The sequence below is a fragment of the Eptesicus fuscus genome, chromosome 16 (assembly GCF_027574615.1).
Source record: "Eptesicus fuscus isolate TK198812 chromosome 16, DD_ASM_mEF_20220401, whole genome shotgun sequence".
Taxonomy (NCBI): Eukaryota; Metazoa; Chordata; class Mammalia; order Chiroptera; family Vespertilionidae; genus Eptesicus; species Eptesicus fuscus.
In genome coordinates, this window is record NC_072488.1 from 11,700,008 (window position 1) to 11,723,373 (window position 23,366).

At 49.9% G+C, this 23,366-nt stretch overlaps 2 protein-coding genes across 2 annotated transcripts in view; both read left to right on the forward strand.

The window, feature by feature from the left end:
• The window catches only part of DPYSL5 (dihydropyrimidinase like 5), a 60,825-nt gene extending 58,570 nt beyond the window's left edge, over positions 1 to 2,255 (forward strand). The window contains exons 12-13 of the mRNA XM_008162335.3: positions 505 to 673; positions 2,047 to 2,255. Coding sequence (XP_008160557.1) covers positions 505 to 673; positions 2,047 to 2,132 — 255 coding nt within the window. The 3' untranslated portion in view covers positions 2,133 to 2,255. The remainder of the gene's footprint in view (positions 1 to 504; positions 674 to 2,046) is intronic.
• Positions 2,256 to 14,996: 12,741 nt separating this feature from the next.
• MAPRE3 (microtubule associated protein RP/EB family member 3) overlaps positions 14,997 to 23,366 on the forward strand; it is a 40,105-nt gene continuing 31,735 nt past the window's right edge. Inside the window, exon 1 of the mRNA XM_008162334.3 lies at positions 14,997 to 15,141. The gene's annotated coding sequence lies outside the window, so the exon portion shown is untranslated. The remainder of the gene's footprint in view (positions 15,142 to 23,366) is intronic.

The window sequence follows — 23,366 nt, forward strand, 5'->3', positions numbered from 1 at the left end:
ACGGGTTCCCTGTCTTGGCCTGGAGCTGCTCTTTCTCAGACACCCCGCTTCCCTTGTGATTGCAGTAGGCTGGGTGGGCTTTGCTGAGTCTGGGCCCCCCAACACTTAAGGGGCCAGGCCAGGTCTGGAGAAGTTCATGGCCTCTTGGTAACCCGGCAAGTGAGGGGAATGCCAAGCTCCAGGGGAGGGGTGCTCTACCAGGTTGAATATCTCAGAAGTTCACCTGCTACCTTGGAAAGATCCCACCAATATTGAGGGCGAGCCAGTGGGCATCTCCTACACGCACACATGCATGTACACACACATGTGCACGGGTGCACACACATGTGCACTGTTTATAGAAGGCACAAGAAAATAATTCTCCGCCCCTTGTGCTCAAGGCAAAGCAAGCCTTTGTGGCAGTCATTTGGGTCCTGAGCAGAACGGCAGCCATCGAGGAGTCTCTGGTGGTGGTGTCTGGCTCTGATGGGGTCTTTTCCCTTCTCCTCCTCCTCCCTTCACTAGACCTTGAAGGTTAAGGGAGTGGACCGCACTCCCTACCTGGGGGATGTAGCTGTCGTTGTGCATCCTGGGAAGAAAGAGATGGGAACGCCGCTCGCAGACACTCCTACCCGGCCCGTTACCCGACACGGGGGCATGAGGGACCTTCACGAATCCAGCTTCAGCCTCTCTGGTAAGAGCAAGGGCCACTTGGACTGGCACCTGCGTCTCCACCACAGCGGGGTGGTGGGAGGAGGCCGAGGGGCAGGCGGGGTTTATGCTGCTTTTCCCATCTTCTTCCTCCCTCCCCTTCGGCATGGCCGGTGATGAGTGCTAAGTCCACTGCCACGTAAGTGGCGCCTGCAAGGGAGAGCAAGCAGCGGGTGCAGTGCCGGCCCTGCAGGCAGCTTTGCTGACAGCACTGGGGAGGACCTTCCTGAACAGCCTTCAGGACTAGCCCCGTGCAGACCTAGCATCCGCTCTGCAGGTGCTGTGCTGGGCCCGGGACAGCGAGAGGAGCAAGATCCCTCCTCACAGAGCGTGGCTTTTGCTGGGTGGGGGGAACATGAGACCTGCACACAGACCCTCCTAACCTGAGAGGCAGAGGTCTAAACCAGAGGGACCTCTGTGCCCAGCTGTGTGCTGGGGGCAGCTCCAGGCAGAAGTCACGTGGTTCCTGTTTGAGGAACTGGTAGCCTATGGGGAAGAGTCTCCACCACTCCCCTTCCTCTCGTTACCAAGGTAACTGCTCCCTCAGCCTGAGGGCCACTGCCACTCCCACCAGGGACAGGACACGTGTGCAAGGAGTCAGAAAGGGATCCGGGGTGTGGCGTGTCCGCGGGCACCAGCCTTGCCAATCCAGAAGGTGTGGGTTCCCAGGGCTGCCTGGGCATGGCCCCCAGAGCCAGGGCCCCCACTGGCCTTTGGCGGCCTCTGCTCCCACCCACACCTTGGGGCAGAGCCAATACTGGGCAGAACTCTCAGACTTGGCCAACATCAAGCAGCCTCCCCCCTCCCTCTGCCCCCACCCGTATCTGTTTTAGACCAGACAGGCTGAAGACTGTCCCACTGCCCCCTGGGGCACCAGGCCTCCTTTTCTAACTAAGTCTTGGCATTTCAAAACGGGGAGACCTTCGGGGCGTGGTTCTTTGTTTTTCCAAAACAACGAAGCCCCTTCCCTCTTTTCTCTCTCACTCGCTGAGGCAGATGGACAAAGGCCCACTTGCTAACGGGCCAACCCGTAGTCCGAGCTGCCCGCAAGAGACCCTATGTCCAGGCGTGGGAGCCGCGAAGGTGGCATGGGGGGGGGGGCAGTTAATCGTGGAGATTCTGAACGAGGAAGACCTGGTTCAAATCCAGGCTCTGCCACTTACACGCTGTGTGACAGAGAGCAAGTGACGCAACTTCCCTGAGCCCGTGTCCGTGTCTGTAAACGGGGATGGCGTTGTGAGGATTAAAGTAGACCGTGCCCACCGAGGGCCTGACAGCCTCCATCAGGAGAAGCGGCCGTGCTTTTATGACCCAGGCAAGAGCAGCCCGGCTCACCCTCTGCTTCCTTCCCTGCAGGTTCCCAGATCGATGACCATGTCCCAAAGCGAGCCTCTGCTCGGATCCTCGCTCCCCCCGGAGGCAGGTCGAGTGGCATTTGGTAAAGGCACTGCCCAGCGCCCCCCCCAAGTGAGGATGCACCGCTGCCACCAGCCCGCACACCCTCCCGCGCCGCTGCAAGGGCAGGAGAGGCTGGGCTGGGCAGGGCAGCTCACCACCTGAGGGGCCCCAGGACCCGGAGCCCTCCCCCTGTCTGACACGTGACCCACTGTGCTTCGAGCCGACCTAGCAGGCACTTTGAGATGTGTCCCTCCTGCCGCAGTCTTTTCCTGCCCTGGCCTGTGGGGCCCGGGAAGCCCACACTATGCACAGAGCCCAACGCATAGCCTGGCGCAGCCCCTCCTCTCACACCTCCACGGGCTGGCTTCGGGGGAGCCCGGGCTCCGGTGCCCTGCCCCTGGCTGACCCGCCAGGTGTCCAGAGCACTTTGGCAGATGTGTCTACAAGGACTCCCTCCCCCGTCCCCTGAGGCCCCGTGGTCACCTTCCTCAAGTGAGACAGGTGTTCGCTGCCCAGCTGTGCCCAGAATGTCCCGTGTTTCCTGACTCCGCTCCGGCCCTGGATGGGTGCCGTTGGGACACCCCGGGTGTGGGTGTTGTTGGGACACTCTGTGCCCTTCAGCAGCTTCTTCTCCCCACCCCGCCCTCTGGGAGGCATGCCCAGAAGGGCGAGCCGGGCGGGGCGCAGGGCTGGTGCCAGGCGCGTGTACATGATTTCGTTTTTGCACGTTTGGTTTGCGCAGTGGTTTGGTTTGACTTGTTTGTGCATCCTGTGAAAAATAACGGTGCTTTGTGTCCTAGCATAGCATAGCAACAGGAGTAGATGTGGACCTTAGGAGATGCTGCACTCGGCACCAACCAGACAGCCCAGGGCACGGGTTGGGGCTGGGCGGGGGGGGGGCGTGCTAGACTTACAGGCCCTCTCCCCCCCATAGAGTCTTCCAGACTGCACAGGCCCCATCCCAGGCCCTGTTCCCATCGCTTCCCCCTCCCCTCCCCCCGGTCTAGTTCCCTACATTCTGAGAGGATGTTCAGGATGCTGGCCCTGGAGACCTTTGGGGAGCAAGAAGGCGTTTCCCGTCTCTCAGACACCCAACTTCCTGTAAATCGCCCTGCCGTACAAGGTCTGGCTGCTCCTCCTGTGTGATTGGCAAGAGGCCTGATGTCTGCTATGAGAGGGGGAGCGGGACTAGGGCGTGGCTAGCGAGGTGCAGGGAAGGAGGCCAGGCCAGCAGAACCTGACGGTAGGGCCCGCATTGCTGTGCTCTAGTCCCCTGTGGACAGCACCGTGCCCTCCCCTGCTGTGGCCTCCATCTCCTCCCACATGCCGTGGGGCCCTCCCTGCCTCCGAAGCTCCAGGAGGTTTCCATGGAAACACTAGAGGCTGGTGACCTCCCAGCTGCCCGCCCTTGTTCAGCCTTGTCCTCCCCTCGGGGAAGTGATTTCATGTTGCACATTCAGTTTGAGCGCCCCCGGGCTGCGCGTGGCTCCTGGGCTCAGGCTGGCGGTCATACCCCGTACATCGTGCTTTTCATGTTTCAAAGCACTTCCATAGACGAGCTCTCAAATGCTTCTCACCACGGGGGCACGTATGATTCTCTCCATTTCAAAGATGAGGCCTTCTGACCCCGGAAGTGTCCACGACTGCCCTTAAGGGCGTGGCTGTCTCCCCCGGCTGTGGGAAGGAAGAGTGGGGTGAGGTCCCTTGTAGATCCCACGGAGTCTAACCAGTAGGAAGACTCCCTAGTAGGCGTTCTGCTTTGTTTTGCACAGGTAGGTAGATTTCTGTCATAAGCAAACTGATGCGTATTCCCCGTGTGAGCCAGGACTCCTTGCACGCCGGGGTTTGGCCATGTGGTTCGAGCTGTCTCCACATCTACACGTGTCCCTTCATGCTCATCTTCCTCGCTCAGGGGCTGATAGGACAGAGACCGTAACCCAGGGATCAGAGGCAGCAAAGGCAGTGGTGGAGGGCGGCAGCCACGGGGACAGGCGTAGGGAGGGCTCCGGGCCTGGGGAGCCGTGGCACTGACCCCTGGGTACAGTGCACATCGTCGTTATCTCGTTCAGCCCTCGCTGGGTCACGGGCCTTGGGCAGATGCCAAAGAGCCAAGCAGGGGTGGCGGCCCATGGGCAGAGGAACCCTGCTTGGGCTAGGAAAGCTTTACCTTCTCTGAGTACCTCCGCTTGAGAGATGCATGGCCCGGGGCTCTGGGAGACCCCGTCTTCACGTGGTCCACCGTCGGCCTTCCGCTCCAGCCACCCTGACCCTTACAGAGACCCCACCCTTGCCCAGGAGCTTCTAGATGAAAATCAGAAGGAGGTTCAAGGAACCAAGTACATGGTCAGCCCCCACCGCCCGCTCCTTGCCCCTGTGCAGAGCCCCAGCCGGCTCCATCGCCAACCCCACTGGCTCCTGGTTGCACTGAATGCAGCTCTCAAACTGGTCTTGTACTTGCTGAATAAATACTGTTGTTCTTGCCTTAGCTGCTCTCTAGGTTTGTGGGGTTAAGTTACAGAAAATTGTGCTACTGTGTGTGCGTGTGTGTGAGTGTGTAGTGCTAGGAGTCCGCAATAGGTCTCTGTCAAGCCGATGCCGTCAGTGAGGGCTTTTCCAGTACCGACCCAGAAACCACAGAACCACACAGAAACCCACACCCCCTCCAGCTGCCCAGGCGGCAGGCACAGCCCGGGGTCAGGATGGAGCCCCCGGCACCCCAGCACCCGGGTGACTCCCTCGCTCCTCTGTAAAAGTCATGGTGCTAAGATTGTGTCCACCCCAAGACAACACATGGTCCTGTGCTTTGACCACCCCTTGGAGGCAAAAACAAGACAGCCCGACACGTTGTGTTCTGGTGCAGGTTTGTATTAAACTGTAGCTACTTCTCACTTGGTCTCCGTTGTGTTTCTTCAGAGAAGCGGGGGCCTTGGCGGAGGACCTCTCCTGCAGGAGCTGAGGCACAGCTCACGTTGCTGAGGGGACTCGGCTTCGGTTGTTCACTCCTGCTGGCAGGTGGCAGCTTCCGGGGAGGCCTGAGCAGAGTCACTCAGATTCAGAAAAGTTGAGATGGGAGCTGCAGTGACCCCCACAGCTGTCCGTTCTGACTCCTGGTGGGAACAAGACCAAGGTTCATGGCACCAGATTTCCCAGGACAAGGTTGCTGAGTTCTCTGAAACGAGAACCATCAGGGGGAAGCATCCTATATAATAAAAGGGTAATGTGCAAATTGACCCTAACGGTGGAACGACCAGTTGCTATGAGGCGCACTGACCACCAGGGGACAGGTGCTCAATGCAGGAGCTGCCCCCTGAGGGTCAGCGTGCTCCCAGAGGGGAAGCGCCGCTCAGCCAGAAGCCGGCTCATGGCTGGCCAGTGCAGTGGTGGTGGCAGGAGCCTCTCCCAGGCCTCGGTAGCACTAAAGATGTCCGACTAATGGCTTAGGCCCGCTCCCCGTTAGTCAGACATCTCCCGAGGGCTCCTGGGCTGCCAGAGGGATATCTGACTGCCAGCTTAGGCCCAATCTCCCGGGGAGTGGGCCTAAGCCGGCAGGTGGACATCCCCTAAGGGGTCCCAGACTGCGAGAGGGCGCAGGCTGGGCTGAGGGATGCCCCCCCCCGCCCCAGAATTTTCATGCACATGGCCTCTAGTTAGATATAAAAGAGGGGGACAGCTTTCCCTACCTCCCCTTCATCACCTATTCTCTTGGCTACCGTTTTGGAAACCCTCTTCACACCGTGGAACCCTTAGCTGATGGGACTATGGCCTCGTAACAATCCACGACAAAAGGTTGTCCCGAGGCCAGTATGTCTGAGGACCTTCAGAACTTCACCCTTGGATTGGCCCACTGTCCCCGCAAACCCCATCGCCTGCATCAAGACTCCTCTGCCTTCTCTCCAAGTCTCAGCCAGGTGTGCGGAGGAATGATCGGCTCCGTTTCCCACTAAAGGGTGCGTGAAATTGTCACTTCCGGTACTAAGGAGTCACGTGTACTTATTTCTGAGCCCCCAAAGACAAAACCCTAATGAGGGAATTTTAGGTCACGTGGGGAAATGGTTGGCGGCAGGGGAACGTCCCCAGCGCTCACCAAATCAGCAATCCTCCTGCAAATAAGGCAGCCTGGGACCAAGTGCGATGACTGGCGCCCCGCAGCCAGGGCAAAGCACTTGGTTATAAGGGAACGAGCTGTGTGCACAGCTTCTGTGCAGGTTCTGAGCCAGGTGGGGACACCATTACCTGGTTGGCAGGATGCTAGGTCCCTGGGATGGTACTGGGCCAGCGTGTCTGTGTTACCCTCTATTCCCATAACGTGGGGGCACATAAGAATTTTATCAACTGCCAAAAGTCCCCTGTGTTTGGATGAAAAATGACATGACCACACATTTGGCGGGTTTCAGGCGGTTCAAAGAGAAAAATAAAGGTACCCAGGAAGACACTGGATGCCTTCATATGCATGTCGTCATGGAGAAATAAAAGACCACAGGCAGTGAAATAAGGCTTGGCCAATTATAATCATCTGCATTTGGGGAAATCTGAGCCAGCCAGCAGCTAGGCAACCATCATCCTCAATTTCTTCACTCAGAATTGCAGGTTGACTTTTATATACAGGTCCAACCTACCACGAAGAAGTGCCTTGTAGTTGGTGAAGGAGGAAGAGTCTCCTGACACCCCAGGTAGGAAGAAGTAACCTCATAATAACATGGGGAGGGTAGACCTGATAGTCCTCGGTTAATAAAAAAGCTACTTGAGCCTTGGCCAGTGTGGCTCAGTGGGTTGGAGCATTCTCCCATACACACAGAAGGCAACTGATCTCTCTCTTCCTTTCTCTCAAAATAAAAATTAAACAGCATACCCTGACGAGGATTTTTTTTTTTAAGTTACTTGACAGTGTTGCTGATCACACCTTTGAAGAGCTCTTAGTACTTTTCCAATAAAACATTAAAAGATCTAACGTTTTGCTGACACTTGATAGTGTCTTACGATGGAAGTTGGGTCTTCACTTTCTTCCCCTCGTGTATTTACAAAGCGCATGTTTATACCTATAGGTACAAACCAGGACACTCCTGGTTTAAGTCTTGCCCCAGAATAATTATTAATAGTGCCGCCTTTAACTTTCAAATATGTCCTGGATTGGATAATAAATTATATGGTCACCTTATGTATGCCAATAGACTGTTAATATGCCTGTCCAGGAGTTAAAATTTTCCATGACTGAGAGATGAGGGGTAGTGTGTGGTGGGAGGTGAGGAAAATGGGTCTTCCTGGAGTGGGTGGGGACAAGGGTTTCCTATGACCAGCCAAGTCTAGCCCGGCCAGCATGGTTCAGTGGTTGAGCGTTGACCTATGAACCAGGAGGTCATGGTTTGATTCCCTGTCATGGCACATGCCTGGGTTGTGGGCTCGATCCCCAGTGTGGAGCGTGCAAGGAGGCAGCCAATCAATGATTCTCTCTCATCATTGATGTTTCTATCTCTCTCTCCTCTCCCTTCCTCTCTGAAGTCAATACAAGTATATATATTTTTAAAGTTTCCCATTCTGCATGTAAGGAGTTTGGAAACCTCTATCCTAACAACAGGCAAAAAACTGAACAGACTGAAAAATCAACAATGATCTTGGATCCATAGAGAGGAGAGAGGACACAGGGTAAACCACTGCCCCCAAGATGAGAGAGAGAGAGAGAGGCAGAGAGAGAGACAGAGAGAGAGGGGGGCAGATAAAGTTGAGGGGTCACACTTCCTGATTTTAAAAGCTGCTATGAAGCAACAGTAATCAAGACAGTGCTATGTAGTACTGGCTTAAGGGTAGACATACAGATCAATTGAATAGAATTGAAAACCCATTTTAAAAAATGAAGTGTCTATGGTCAACTTCATTTTTACCAAGATGCCAAGATGATTTAATGGGTAAAAATAATGTTTCCAACAAATGCTGTTTGGACAACTAGATATCTACATGCAAAAGAATGAAACTGGAACTTTACCTCATACCATATATAAAAATTAACTCAAAATGGAGCAAAGACTTACATGTGAGCGCTCACACTATAAAACCCTTAGGAAAAAGCATAGCAGTAAACCTTCATGACCCTGGATTTGGCAATGAATGTATAGCTATAACAGAAAAAGCATGAGCAACAACAACAAAATAGATCCATTTGACCTCATCAAAATTTAAAACATGTTGTCCTTCAAAGGACACTCACTATCAAGAAAGTGAAGTGACAACCCACAAAATGGGGAAAAAAATATTTGCAAATTATACATCTAATAAGGGATTTGTACCTGGAATACAAATGACCAGGGATGTTATAGGAAATGGTATGCATAAACTGCTCTTATGACTCAATAATAAAAAGATAAATAACTCCATTAAAAAATGGGCAAAAGATCTGAATGGACATTTCTCCAAAAGAAGATGTACAAATAGCCAATGAGTCCATGAAAGAAGCTCAACAGCATTCGTCTGTAGGGAGATACAAATCTGAACCACAGTGAGATTTCACTTCACACCCACTAGGATAGTTATAATGGAAAAGTCCGATAAGAGTAAGTGTTAGCAAGGACGCCGAGAATCGGAACCCCCATGCACTGCTGGTGGGAATGTAAAATGGGGCCGCCACCTGCGAGGCCTGGGACCAGCAAGGAACCGCTGGAGAGGCGGAGGATCTTGGGAAAGTGAAGCCCTACGCAATCTCGACCTTGGGAGAGCGAGTGCCTTCAGTTCCCAGGTGGCCAGAACAGCAGCTGTAAACTGAAAGTTCCGGGGAGCTGTGTCGCCCCTACCTCCCCTTCTACCCTGTCTCTTCCTTGTTTGGCTTTTCTTTGCTCCCCAGAATCCTGGGTCCCTGAGACGGCTCCTGACCAGAGTACTTACCCACAAGAGCCTCCAGGTGGCGCTGTAGGCCCATCAGTGGCTACGTCCTTGGTTCAAAGACGCGAAGCTGATTAAATTAGGGGAACAGGTAAGGCCCAAGAAAGACAGGTATGTCTAGGTTACCATGGCTTCAACCCCAGCCCCCAGAGCAGCTCAGGGTCAGGTCAGCCTGGAGCGTGAATGAGGGGCCGAGGCAGCCTTTCTCCTTCCAGGAGAATCCCTGGGGAAGCTGTCCCTTACGAGGGGCCAATCTCAGGGGTTAGGTTAAGGTTGTCAAACTTAGCAAATGAAAATATAGGATGCTCTATTAAACTTGAATTTCAGATAACAAATAATTTTTTTTTAGTATTTCTAGTGTAGCTATGTCTTAAATAGTGTCTGGGTCGTACTTATACTAAAAATTATTTGCGGATGATCTGAAATTTAAATTGAACTCAGCATCTTGTATTTGTATCTGGAAACTCTAGTTTACTTGTATGAGTTTCCCACCTCCCATTTAATGTGTCTGCCAGGCATGTGTTAGGTGGCACAGAAATGAATCAAGTGCAGCTCCTGCACATACAGATTTGGGGGAAAAGAAACACTGACAAGTAATGATAGTACGGAAAGTATAGGAAGCATGGGGTAATGGAGGAAGTTTGGAGTTTTGTGTTGGCTTTAGGTTCAAACCCTGCTTCTGATGTTCACTAGCTGTGCGACTTATACAAGTGAGTTAACCTCTCGGGGTATCTGCTATTTATTGTGAAAATGGACATGAGCCCTGGCGGTGTGGCTCAGTGGTTGAGCATCGACCTATGAACCAGGAGTTCCCAGTTCAATTCCTGGTCAGGGCAGGTGCCTGAGTTCCGGGCTCAATCCCCAAAAGGGGCACGCAGGAGGCAGCTAATCAATTACTCTGTCATCATTGATGTTTCTATCTCTCTCTCCCTCTCCCTTCCTCTCTGAAGTCAACAAAAACATTTTTTTTTATGGAAATGATACCAACCTCAGGAGATGACCAGGGATGTTATAGGAAATGGTATGTATTTCAAGCCTGGCTGTCAGTAGGAGCCGAATAAATGCTAGTTTCCCCTTCATAAACGAGAAATACTGTGAGAGACAGGCAGTCTCTAAAAGTGTCATGGGAAGGTCTGCGCACAGAATATCACACCTCACTTTTTAAATAAAAAGTACTAACTGATGCTGTTCATTGAATGCCCACAGCATGAGCAGTGTTATCCTAAGCACCTGACAAAACATGACCCCATTTCATCCTTACATTAACCTCTGAAGGTTTTACTATTATTAAGAAGCAGAGTTCAACAGCATGCCACAGCTAGTGAGTGACAAATTTAGTATTTCAACTCAAGTCTGTGTAGCTCCCTTACCCATGCTCCTAACCTCTGTCTGATGCTGCCTTTTGCATGAATTGGCCTTGATGTTTGAGTTGGTGACCACTAGGAAGAGAGGCACGATTGGTGCCCCCTGAGCAACAGGAATAACTGATAGGGATGCAAAAGTGGGAGGGGTGAAAGAGAAGAGTCCTGGGACCTGAGGCCACCTCTAACTCATCCAAGCTAATCCAAGCCTTTACCACCCACCTCATCATCCTGGTGTGTTTCCCACAACAAGTAGGGTCATGTCTTGCCATGTCTAGAGTTGCTGTTCATTCTGGATCATAAATTCTCACAGGAGATTTGTCTTAAGACCTTTGTAATTCTAAATTTGCATATTTGCTCCCATACAAGGTAACCGGGTATAACTGAGAAGGGTCCTCTTGACCCTAGTGAGAGTTTCTGTTATTATTGATAGTTACCATTTATTGGGTGTTTGCTGTGTATCGTGCACTGCTAGGCAGTTTTCACACATTATCTCATTTGGCCATCACAACACGTGAGAAAAACCAACGCCCAAGGTCACATAGCCAGGAAGTATTGGACCCAGTGCTAGTGTGGCTGCCGCAGGGTGGAGGGTTGGGTCCACGCTCTAGATAAGGACTCATCGGCTGCAAGTCGGGTGATTAAAATTCATTCCTCGGCAAAATTACGAATCGCCTACACGAGTCCTTGAAAACTTTAAAACCATGTCAAGGGTTTCCTATATGTAGGAATCAGTCCTATTTGAGTGCCCTGTTCCACTTTCAGCTGCTTTCAAATGAATAATGAACACTGCTGGTAGCAATTACCGGCATCACAACTCCTCCCTGCCTCCACCTCACACCCAGGCAGGACCGCCCCGCCTGTTCCACTCTAAAATCTAACCCCCACCAGCCAGAGTTCACCCACTTTCTTATACTCCCTCCACCACCTGGCTTCACCAGTCACCCCGGAGAAAGTGCAGAAAGGTGAGATTGTGTTTAACTTGCCTGGCTGTCCTTAGTCCCACGTGAGGTGCTGAGAATACAAAGGTAAATTAAGACATAGCCTTTGAGTGTGAGGACCTCTAGTGGAGAGAGATGTGAACAACACGGTGACACAAGGCGATGGGAGACCGGGGTAAGGAAGGTACCTACCTGGTACCAAAGAGAATGTGTCAACTCTACGGGGGGAGGCCCGAGACGGGGTCACAGAGGAAATGACACTAAAGCTGGTCTTGGAGGAGTAGGAGTTTGCTCAATGAAGGGAAAGGAGAGACTCCAAGCAGGGTGACCCCATCAGGCAGGCTCAGCGGCGAAACAGAACTGCTTGCTTGGTCAACTTGCTTGCTCTTTGTGGCTGACATACAATGGCGAGAGGTAACGAGGGAGTAGAGAATAAAACGAGATGGGAACTCGGGACATCTTCATTGCTTAAGGGCGTGTTTAGGGAGCAAGGGGGATCAAAAGAAAGCATGTCAAAAAACCAGGAGGACCCGTGGCTCCCGGGTGCATGGCCAATTCCAGGGCTGGGCCAAGATAAGCCTGCAACATCCCGTGCTAGGAAGCAAGGAAATGTTCGGAGAACGGTGGCGACAAATGCAAAGGACACGGGAGCTTGACGTGTCTTTCACTGGCCAACTCTGTGACAAATTGAGCATCAAAACAAATAATCATAGAGAAGGGTTATAACCAACAGGGGGGAGAAAATCCGTGTCAACACTGAAATAAATGAATGGCCGTGAGTCCAAGCTCTACACTAGGGCCTGGCAGCAATGTGTGCCTGGCTGGATTTTAGAATTGCTGCAACACAGTAACTGCTGTGTGTGCCTTCTGCTTGTCTCCTTTATTGAAATGATGATGTCTCTAGCAGTTATCCTGTGTCTGTGCCTCTAGTATATGCTAGGTGCGTATGGGGTAAATGATGTGTGTCTCTACTCCACAGGTTTTCACATCAAGCGGACTGGCGCTCACGGAGTTATATCCAAGGAACTGGGCCTGAGGAGCCCTATCCACCTGCGGACCTGAGTTAGATGTGAGACCCTGGACTTCAAGGTGGTGCTATTATGGGATGAGACTTGGGGGTCTTGAGGGAAGGGGTGAGTGTATTTTGCATTGAGTGGGGTGTGAATTAGTGTTGTCAGAGGGTAGCACGTGGCAGATCACATTTTCCAAAGACAAAATGTCAACAATATCTCCCGTCCACATGCTCTTATTATGTGACTTGGACGTTCTTCCCATTGAAAGGTGGGGGGTCTATGGTCCCTCCCCTTGATGTTAGGTGGACTTTTGTGATTTTTCTCAACCAATAGTATATGGCAGAAGTGATGTCTGGAGGTAAGTTATAAAGAGCTGAGCGCCTCCTGAATTCCCATCCCAAAGAAACAGAGATAATGAAATGGTTGTTGTTTTGAACCATTAAGGTGACGTGATTTATTTTGTAGAAATAGATAACTGGCACATGGCAAAATGTTAACATGTGGAGAACCTATATGAGTGGTAGGCAGGAATGGTCCTCTATCCCATGGGTGGTGACTGGGTGGGGCTATACGGATCACAGTCTCTTCTCAGAATTCCTCAGGGTAGTCTACACCACCCAAGTCTATACCTATAACCATGGAGCTGAGCTGGAACTTCAGGATGGACAAAGTAAGCTGAGTCTGAAATTTTCCCATGACTTTGTAACACCCAGACGCCCTGTAGATGCAGTTGGGAACACCTTCAGTTCTCCAGCTCTGTGGCTAAGAAAATGTGTAGCATGGATTTTCACTCTCCTAACCCCTTGATTTGTCCTGGGAATTGTCCTCTACAAGGACCCCTCTCCTTTCTGAGAGTTGCCTTGGATAGGAGGAGAGGGTCTTGAGTCAGCATGTGCTGTGTCCCTCTCTTTTTTACTCTATTTGTAATCAGCTGCCTTCTCCTTCTCCCCTGGGAAAATGGGCTCAGTCAGAGCCCATCGACACCAATAGTCCTGGGATGGAATTCTGGGAGCTAGACGGGGAGACCTAAGCTTATGAATTCTTATTTCTGAGTCATTCAAAGAGAATGCAACATCTCCAGCATTTCAACAAGCCCAGCAGAATCCAGTGATGTTCACCAAAAGGGCTGGGTTAGGAGATGATAGAATGGTGAGGTGCGAACAGCTTACTGATTCTAGAGGGTGGCGGGATTCATGGAGGAGGTCACTACCCAATGAGGTCAGTTTAACTTAGTAGAAACATTTGGGAGACCAGCTAGAGGTGAGGATTCAGGAAATAGAGAATGTGGGTACAGAGAATGCCAGAGTCTTAATTAATAGATGACTAGAGTTTTGGCATTAAGATGGAGGGCTAAGGGAGTGAGAGAGTTATAATAGTAGTAGTATTTAAAAGTAGTATTTAAAAGATTAAATACATGGAAAGACCATAAAGAAAATGTTTATTGAGACTCTGGGGCAGTTAGGTCAGAGAAAGTGAGGAAGAATGGGAAACTAGTTTTTTCTTTTTTATCTTTTGACCCCCTTCACCCATTTCTTTGGGACCAAAGAAAAATCTTTGAAGAAAATCTTTGTCCTCACTTGATTCAATTACATAAACACTTATTGGAACTCCACAATGCGTTCCATTCTGTGCCTAGATGCTGAAGGAGCTGATAAGGCAGAATTCCTGCCCACAAGGGGCACAGAGTCTGATTGGGGAGACAGACATGTAAACCAAGGACAATACTACAGAATGTGGGTACAGAGGTAACCTCAGGACATCCATGGAAGTCAGGGCTGAGGGTGGGAGAGCCAGAAGTCATCTGCGCAAAGAACCAGAAAGGGGGTGAGCAGAGTGGAGCCCTGGGCAGGGCACTGAAGGACAACACTAACAGTAGGCTTGGACAGGAAGAGGAGGGCTCTAGAACTAGAGAGGTCCATAAAAGCAGACTTGGAATAGGGGATTCGGGAACACCAGTGAACATATCCAGGAGGGAGCTAGTTAGGAGGAGGTAGAATCTGAACCAGCTAGTGGGCAAGATGGAAAAGCAAGAATTGTTTACAAATGCATTGGGAGAGAACAATAAAGTTAATAAAAAAATTCAAGAAATATGTGTATAGACGATTTTCTTAGCTCTATTTAAGAGTAAAGGTATAGACTTTCTGCTAGGACATGATAAGAAATGTTTAATACAGGTAGAGGAAAATAGAATTTGGGGTTTGGAGTAACAGGCTGTGATAAAAGCCATAAACCAAGAGTGGAGATTTAAAAAAACAACACCTAGCCTTAGCTCTCGCGTTGTTGAAAGAGAAGAAATACTCTCCACTTGTTCCTGTGCAGGAGCTGTGAGAAACCGTCGTCTGGCTACTAATGGAATCAGGTGTAAATGGTTGTTCCTTCTGTGATTAGACAGACTGCGTGGAGGAATTGTTACCCTGTTGCTAAGGGAAAAAGGAAGGGGCTGTTTCCGGTTGCTATGGTGATGAGGTAAGAGCGTTCCCTCGGTACCGCGGTAAGCTTGTGAGGCTGGGTCTTCTCCTTGTTGCTATGGCAATCCAGAGGGACTGTTCTCGCCGCCCCCCGCCTCGCGCCGCCGTCGCCGCCGTTGCTAAGACAAGGTGGAAGTAGGGGCTGTCCTTCTTGCACCACCCGGTTGCCTAGGAGACGGCGGGTGCCCCGGCCCCGCCCCGCCCGGAGTGACAGCGTTGGCCGCATCGCGCCTGCGCAGTGCTCTCTTCCCCCCGCAGTCTCTGTGCGTTGAAGCCGGAGACCTCGGCGGCCTCTGCTAGGACCCTCCGCCCGGGAGCCGCCGGCTGGAGCCGCAGCCTCTCCGCAGCGCCCCCCGCCGCTGTCCCCTCCCCCGCCGCCTCCTCCGGAGCCGCCTCGCGCACTGTGAGTCCCGGCCGAGGCCGAGGCAACGGACGCCGTGGGGCTGAGTCAGCGGGAGGCCCGGGCCCGGGCTGGGGGAGGGGAACCGGGCTGCCCCCCGTCGCCTCTCCACCCGCACCCCAACCGCGTCCACCCCCCGCCCGCCTCCCTCCGTGCTTCTCGCCCGGGCTCCCTGCGGCCACAGCGGTCAGGCCTTGGCGAGCCACTCCCCCTCCCCTCCCTCCAGACCCACCTGGGGGTCCTTCCCCACTGGATGCGGCGCTACCGCACTGATTTCCCCCCTCCCCCCCAAAAAAAAAACTGCCTTCCGTCCGAGCGCGTTCCTGCTCCTTACTCCCCTTGGGCCTGACACCTCCGGCCTGTCTGGTTGCCCCCAGGGCTGTGCCAGAAACAGAGTGACAAGGAGAGCGCGAGGGGAGACTTGGGGGAGGAGGGACAGTTTGCTGCCCAAACCGTGCGGCCTCAGGTTTCTGGCCCTCACGCTCCTGCCCTGGCTGGTGTGGGGAGCAGGTCTGGACAGTTCGGGCTGCCTGCTAGGAGCTTGTGGGGCTTTGGGAACAGATTTTGCGGAGAAGGGTTCTGCCCCTTCGCGATCAGCTACTGTTGAGTGAACACCGGCTAGTGCACGGTGGCCTCTGAGGATTGCCTTCGCGGGTGCAGAGGGGCTCGCGGTAGCGGCGGGGGAAGGGGGAGATTGCGAGTGGGAGCTGAAGTTCCTGCGCTTCCGATGTGTTGTTGTGAATAAGCATCTCGCAGTACTCTTTAAAATGCCCCCCCCCCTTTTTTTTTTTTTTTTTTTTTGTAGTACAATCCTGGTTTAGTGTGAGGTTTGGAAACAGGCCTGGTATCCTCCATAGCAAGTGCTTACTGTCTGTATGTTGAGGGCTTGTGACAGACTTGATCTTGTAATGCCTGTGAAACCCATGTGGTCACCACTTGGGCAATGGTTTTAACATAGCGCGCAGATTAGAGAGGAACTGAGGTTTCTCCACGGTGTGGACCTGAAGCCTGTACCCCTTGGCCTCCTGCAGCTGTGAGCCTTTATGGGGCCTGTCACCTGATAGGGGTTCTCGCATTTTGGACCATTCCCTGGGCTGTGTTTGCTACCCATCCACCTGCCCATCTTGCATTCCCTGATCTTGGGATAGAGGAAGATTCCAAACTGTTTTCTTTTTTCCAGCTGAAGTCTGAGTTGTTGCCCACAGCTAGGAATTGTTTCTTAACAAACGTGCCTCAACTCGAGGGCTCCTAACTACTGAGTGTGCACCTCATTGCCAAGTTCCTTTGATTCTTTTTTTTTTTTTCTGGCTTCCAGATTTCAGTGTACTTTTAGAAAATATATGTAAATATCAGCCGGTTAAACTGTACATGAGGCTTTGTGAGCCTTTTTACTCCAGGCTGCAAAAAAAGTCGATGGTTCACTCCTAAAAATCACGCTGAAGGACCCACTCATGGGGACTTTCTGGGGTTGCGAATAATGATAAATAATGATTTTGCTCCTTGACTTTGCTCAATCATGGCCTATTGGCAGCCTCCTCAGAGCCACTCCCCACCCCCATGCCCATCAGATTAGTTTACAGTAGCAAAGACGGCTGTCGCCCTACTTTTAAACATAGAGATGGAGTTCGGGAAAACTACAGCCCCCATGCAGCAGTGCAGTTTCTTCGGTTTCGAATGCCAGTCTGGGGTTTGGCGGGATGCACCTGCCCGTGGGGCGATGGGAACTGTGGGTCCTGAGAGTGACATTCCTCTGTGTGGTCCTCTCTGTGTCACATAGTTCACCGAAATACCGGGGCAGGGCAGGAGCAGACAGCTGTGCCGGAGAGCTGCCCCTCCTGGGTTGAGTGTATTTTGGGAATCAGCAGTATTACTGGGGTGGAGGGTTGTGAATTAAGAAGCAAGAAAATGTGCCAAGGCTAATAGATCAGGAGGGTGTAAGTAAAATGTTCCCTTTCCAATTTGCTGTGGGATAGTACATTTTCAGAGCATCACAGAAGTTTTTATATGGGTTGTATTTGCCTTTGAAATCCATACCAGTGTTTTATGAGATAATGATGGATTGCCTTTTAAACTGCTACTGTTGGGAAAGAGGACTAATACTTATGACTTACACATTGCCTATCCAGTTGTTACTGAATGTAATTGTTAAGATCAGGGGGAGGGACATTATTTGAACCAAGTTAAACCTAAATCTGTGTAATCTATGTTGTGGTTTTGTATCACTGTATTTCCTTGATTCTAAGAGATAATAGCAATTTACCAATACCTTTAAGGTAAAATAATTTAACACTACCAGATCAAATTATTCAGAATGTATACACACATGTTGAATAATTATAAAGGCAGTGTTTATTAAAATACATTTCATTTTCAAAATTGAGCTATCAGTTGTTAAAGTGTGTATACATTTTGGGGACACCCTGTGTATGTTGTTCTAAGGTGCACCCTAATTTCAGGAACATGAAAACAGCCAGTAAATGGCAAGACTTTAGGGAGGGATTTGTGTGTCTTAGGACTAAGCAAGAATGATATTTATAATATTCCTGGGAGTGTGATGATGCCATCACTTGGTTAGCATCCTCAGAGTGCATGCATTATGAGGAGGGATTTCTTCAAATCCTTCCCCCAAGCCATGTATCTGAGATGATTGGCCGGACTTAGGCATGGTAGTTGGCTACTGAACACAGGCAAGTTCCTATGTGGGACGACAACCCAAGGCCATAATATGGTACCCTCCAGAAGCTTAGTGAACCAAGCAAATGTCTTATGAGTTATACCTGAATTTAGCCAAATAAGATCCCAGAAGCTGAACAGAGAATATCATTTTCATAAACCAGAATGCCTCTGCCCTGATTTGTTTACAGATCCTAAGACGCATGTCCTCCTCCTCAGCATGTTAGAAGTGGAGGAGACTTCAAAGGGTATAGTTCATTGTCCTCATTTCCAGATTTTGACACAAGACACCAAAAGTTAAGTGACTTGCCCACGGCCACCAACTAATATAGCAAGTATGTGAAAACGCTGTGAACTGTGTATACCATGCAGATAAACATTGGTGGCTATTAGTGGCTGAGTCAGGATTAGAACCCAGATTTCCAGACTAGATCTAGTCTGCAATACCATGTTGCTTCATCCCTCATGTTTAGTATTCCAGAGGGTTTTAATAAAAATAATTTAGTCATCTGTAATTAGCCCTGTAGACAAGGGCTTGTTTTATTGTCTGAGATGTTGCAAAGCCAGGTGAAATGCAGTGCTGCACTGTCTAATTAAACATTTATTATTGCCGCCTTACAGGTAATAATTTTTCCTTCCACATTTCAACTTCAGGAAGGTGTTCCTTTTTCAATTTGCATCATCTAAGATAAAGCAAACGTGAAGGTGGGTGAAGTCTTCTCAACTTCCTCTGTGGGGCTTCGGAGAGGGCTGAATGGGGCCAAGGGGAGGAGGAAGCTGGATTCTCTTCCAGCTCCAGAAGGCAGCCTCCTGGAGTCCTGGAAGCCATAGGCACTTCTGATCCCACCTTGGGAAAGTGAGGCAGTCTGGCCTCTGGAAGAAGACAGACCCGATTTCAAACCCCAGTCCTCCACCTCCTGGCCGTGTGGCCCCGGGCAAGTTGTGGAACCTCTGAGTGCTGATTTCCTCCCTGCAATCCTGGAAATAACTGTTTTAGATGGTGGTTGTGAGGATTACATGAAAGAAAGTTTACACAGTACCTGCTTAATAAGAGACAGCAATCTCTACTTTTTACTACTAAAGTATAAAATAAAAAATAACGCTTTCAAACATCTATTGTGACTTAAATCCATCTTGGACCTTCAGTTCAGCAGCAGCCCCCGTCTCCTGGCCGCCCTCTCCGTGTGTCTGACACGCACAGAGAGGTTATTTGTCGTGTGAAGACCTGGCACTTGCAGTGTTATTTCGACTGCCAAAATAGGAGGCTATGAAATGCCCCTTTGTCTCCATGCGTTCAGCTGGCCTGGGGATCTGGAAGGCTGGCAGGGCGGGAGCAGTGGACTAGGAGAGCACAGACTTGGTGTGTTCGTGTGTGTTGAGGGGGTGGTTGGCCCTCCAGCTGGGGAGGCTGGTCTGGGAAGTGATCTTAATTTGAAATGGAAATGCTGCTGAGCTCTTGCTTGTGAATAAAGCTCACATGGCCTGCACTTACTTCCTCTACTATTAGAGGGGTAGCTTTAATCCGTGACTTTGCTCAGATCGGCTTCTGCATCCAGGAGATCTGGAGGGCCAGGGAAAGGAGCTATCCGTCTTCGTAAAGGGAGGTCATTTTGGATGGCAGCAATTCCAGATGGGCTCGGGGCAGACTACCAAGTAATTAAGGAGCCAGGGCCATTCAGTTAGGAACACACAAATGGATTTACATTTCTATAAATTTCGAGAGGCAAGAAGATACCCATCCAAAGACTGAAAAGAGTAAACACAGTGGTGGTTACCTCTGGGAAATGGGATTTGGTTGTGGAAGAGGGAAAAAGAGACTCATTTACTTTATATTTGCTTCTATATACGAATTGTTATAAGAATCATGTGTGCTTTTGCAATTTAATGAAGATCAATAGAATTGGCAGTGGCTGCTTTTCGGTAAATGCATTTTGGCACAAAAAGAAGCAGTTGCCTTTACTTGGAGCCTTCAATGCATGGGGCTTTTAGGGTTAGACTGCTTCCTTTGAGCAGGCCACGCCGGTTTGCATCAAACCAGGCTCTTAAGTGGTGGCAGGACCCCCCTAAGTGGCTGCTTCCCTGGCAGCCCAGCATATTTCACTGACCTCCTACCTCTGCACCTCTTCTTAGTCTCATTTCCTTCTTGAGAATAGTTCCCTCCTTCTCTTGACCAGTTGAAGTACTCGTTACTATTCTAATAAGCTAATTTAATTTTCAACTATTAATGAAAATGGCATCAGACCATATGAGAGAGAAAAAGAGACAAATACTGATGTGAGAGAAACACATTGATTGGTTGCCTCCTGCACGTGCCCGGACCTGGGCCCTTGCCTGGGGAGGATCCTGCAACCAAGGTACATGCCCTTGACCGGAATCGAACCTGTGACCCTTCGGTCTGCAGGCCAACACTCTATCCACTGAGCTGAACCGGGTGAGCATACAGTCTTTATGAAAAATCCATACCTCTTACTTAGCATCAAGAGGGCTTGAAATTCAAAGGAACCCCAGACAAAATGCTGACAGACTCTGTTACCATGGCTGTGTTTTAGATCCGACCTGGCTGGTAGAGCACACCTTTCAAATAGGTTTATTAAACACTTCTCTTAAGAATTAGTGATAAACTATGACAACTTTTTAAAGTATTATTGAGCTTTTAATCGTCTCATATGTTGTTGTGTTTCCTAGCCAGACATCCTGTTTATTATAGAAAGATGACACACCTATCATTTGGGCATGTGCTCACATACCCAGGAATTAAGATGGGTTCTGCTGAGTAATCCGCATTCCATCACCCAATCTTCCCTTTTGGCCAAGAGTACAAATTTGTGTGACAGTTGGCCAAGGTTGTTGAGGCAGCTTTGGCCAATGATGGTTTTTCCTTTCTGTAGAGTTGACTGGCCAATACTGGCCTAAGCCCTAGATATTATTCTCACTAGCATTGTGCCCTACCAACTTGGCTAAACTAACCACGTATTGTCACCCAACTTTTTAGCATAATATTAGTGTTTTCAGCTCTGGACATTTCATTTTTCTGAAGAAAATAAGGACTTGGCCTATCTAAAGTGTATTAACTCTGTGTAAGATTTTTTTTTTTCTTGCAACTAATTTCTTTTTTTTTTTTTAATCCTCACCCAAGGATATTTTTCCATTGATTTTTAGAGAGAGTGGAAGAGAGAGGGAAAAACAGAGAGAAATATCAATGTGAGAGAAACACATCAATTGGTTGCCTCCTGCACACACCCTGACCAGCGCCTGGGCCGGGGAGAAACCTGCAACCGAGGTTCGTGCCCTTGACCGGAATTGAATCTGGGACCCTTCAGCCCCCAGGCCGGTGCTCTATCCACTGAGCCAAACCAGCTAGGGCGTAACTATTTTCTACATATAGGAGAGACATACCACTGTGTGACATGTTTAAAATAACTGGGCAAGAAACAGCTACAAATCTGCTCAGTAATTTTGACAATATGTATCAAAAGCCTTGAAAGGACACATGTCCTTAGACCAGAAATTGTCATTCTGGGAATATTTAGAAACTAGACGTGTATTTACAAATACCTGTATAAGGCCCTGGCTGGTGTTGCTAAGTGGTTAGAGCATTGATTGGCCCAAGCACCAAAGGGTCCGGTCAAGGGCACGTACCTGAGTTGTGGGTTCCATCCCTGGCCTGGTTCCGGGCAAGTGCAGGCAGGTGTGGGAGACAACCAATCAATACCTCTCTCTCCCCCCTCCCTCCCTCCCTTCCAGCTAGGGCTGATACCATTTATATAAAGAAAAGTATGAAAAGATGCTAGAAGAGCATATTTTAAGTCATAAATGATTATTATTAAGTAATGGGATTATAAGTGAATGTTTTTTTCATGGTGCTGTTAGGTGTTTTTCCCACTTTTCTGCGTTAAGCAATTATAAATTTTATTACAATTTTTTTAACCAGAGGTTTGCAGACTTCATGTAATAGAGCAGTCTCTAAGAAAATCACAAGGTATTCACTTTTTTATGATTGTTTTGTTTCACTATTGTCATGATTAATGGTAAACGCTTCTCAAAGGTGTTTCTTTGGAGAGCTACTTCATTTCCTTTTGGAGAGAGAGCATGCCTGATGTAGTATTGTGTGGGTCTGTGACTTAAAAACAACCTAGAAACACCAAGTCCATCCATCCAAAGCCATCTATTGTGATGCAAATGACATATAAAAAATTTATGAACAGAAAGTGTCTTAAGATAGTTTACTTTGTCTCTTAACTTTTGCTGTTTAAATTTATCAGAATTTATCAGGTGTCAGTAAAATCCTGTATACCACAGCGCGGTTTTTGGTGGGATTTCCTTTCCCATTTCTTCAAATTCTCTGGATTCCCAGTGTCTCAGGGGCCTTATTTGAGACCATCTGAACGGTCTGTTTTGAAAGACTGTGCCCAAGCCTGCTGCAGCCTCCTTCCTCCCTTTGCCCTTGGGTGTATCCTGACCAGCCATCAGCTCAGAGGCTCTTGTTCTTCCAGGGATAGAGGAGGTTGGGTGCCCGCTAGTGACCACCTGATGGGCAGAAGCCCTCTGCAGGGGCAGGCTGGGCAGCTCCCTCTTTGCTACACCAGTTGCCTGGAGCTGCTGGTTGTGAGGGAGGGGCTGGCCTGGCAGCTGTCCTCTCACCTCATCTTGCCCATCCACACACACATGGTGCATTTCCTCAATGGCCCCGTCCAGCGGACCGGTACCTGCTTCTACCAGTGGTGGAGTCTGCCCAGCTCTGAGCACTGGGGTCTGGGACTTAGAGTTGAGGGCCACATGGCCTGTCACACACCTCAGCCTGAGCTGCAATTGATGTTTGTTAAACAGGATTTGCCTCTTCTTCCAAATGGTTCTGGCTACCCAGACACCTGTCCCGAGTGGGGCGGAGGCCTTCCCTGCCAGCTGGGGTCATGGTGAGTCAGTCTTTGGGAATGGCGGCTGGAGACGCTCCTCCACCGCTCCGAGAGAGTGATTGTCAGGGAAACATTCATCTTCTTCTCGGGAGGGTGTTGTTATCCTAGTCACCTTGTAATTTAAATGGTGTTTCCTGACTGGTAAGAAATGAAATCCTAGCTGCTCCGAGTCAGCAAGATCATAGTTGGATTAATGTGTGTTGTGCCATGTGAAGGGGACAGGCCTCGGACCTCTGGATGAAATGCAATATCTTTTCCCACGTGAGGAGTGTTTCACCGAAGGCTTATCTCCCGTGGTGTAATATGTACTGTGTAGCCAGACTTTTCTGCAGCTCCAGACTCTTGGCAGACGGCCGCCACCCCCGGCCTCTTCCCTGCAGATTATTGCCACTTATCAGGGACTCTGATTTAGTCTCGGATCTGTTCTGATTTGAGATAGGTACTGTTCTCAGCTGAAAGCCCCAAGTGTTGGCATCCTCTTCACACCTGTAAGTGACAGGACCACTGCTAAATAGAGATGTGTTATGCTGGCCCCAAAATAGCAAGGTGCAGTGTTTTAGACCTGATAAGACTTGTATTCCCCAGGAAGTATAGTTTCCAGGTTTATAGGTTATTCGTGTAAATTTGCATATTGTCTTCACT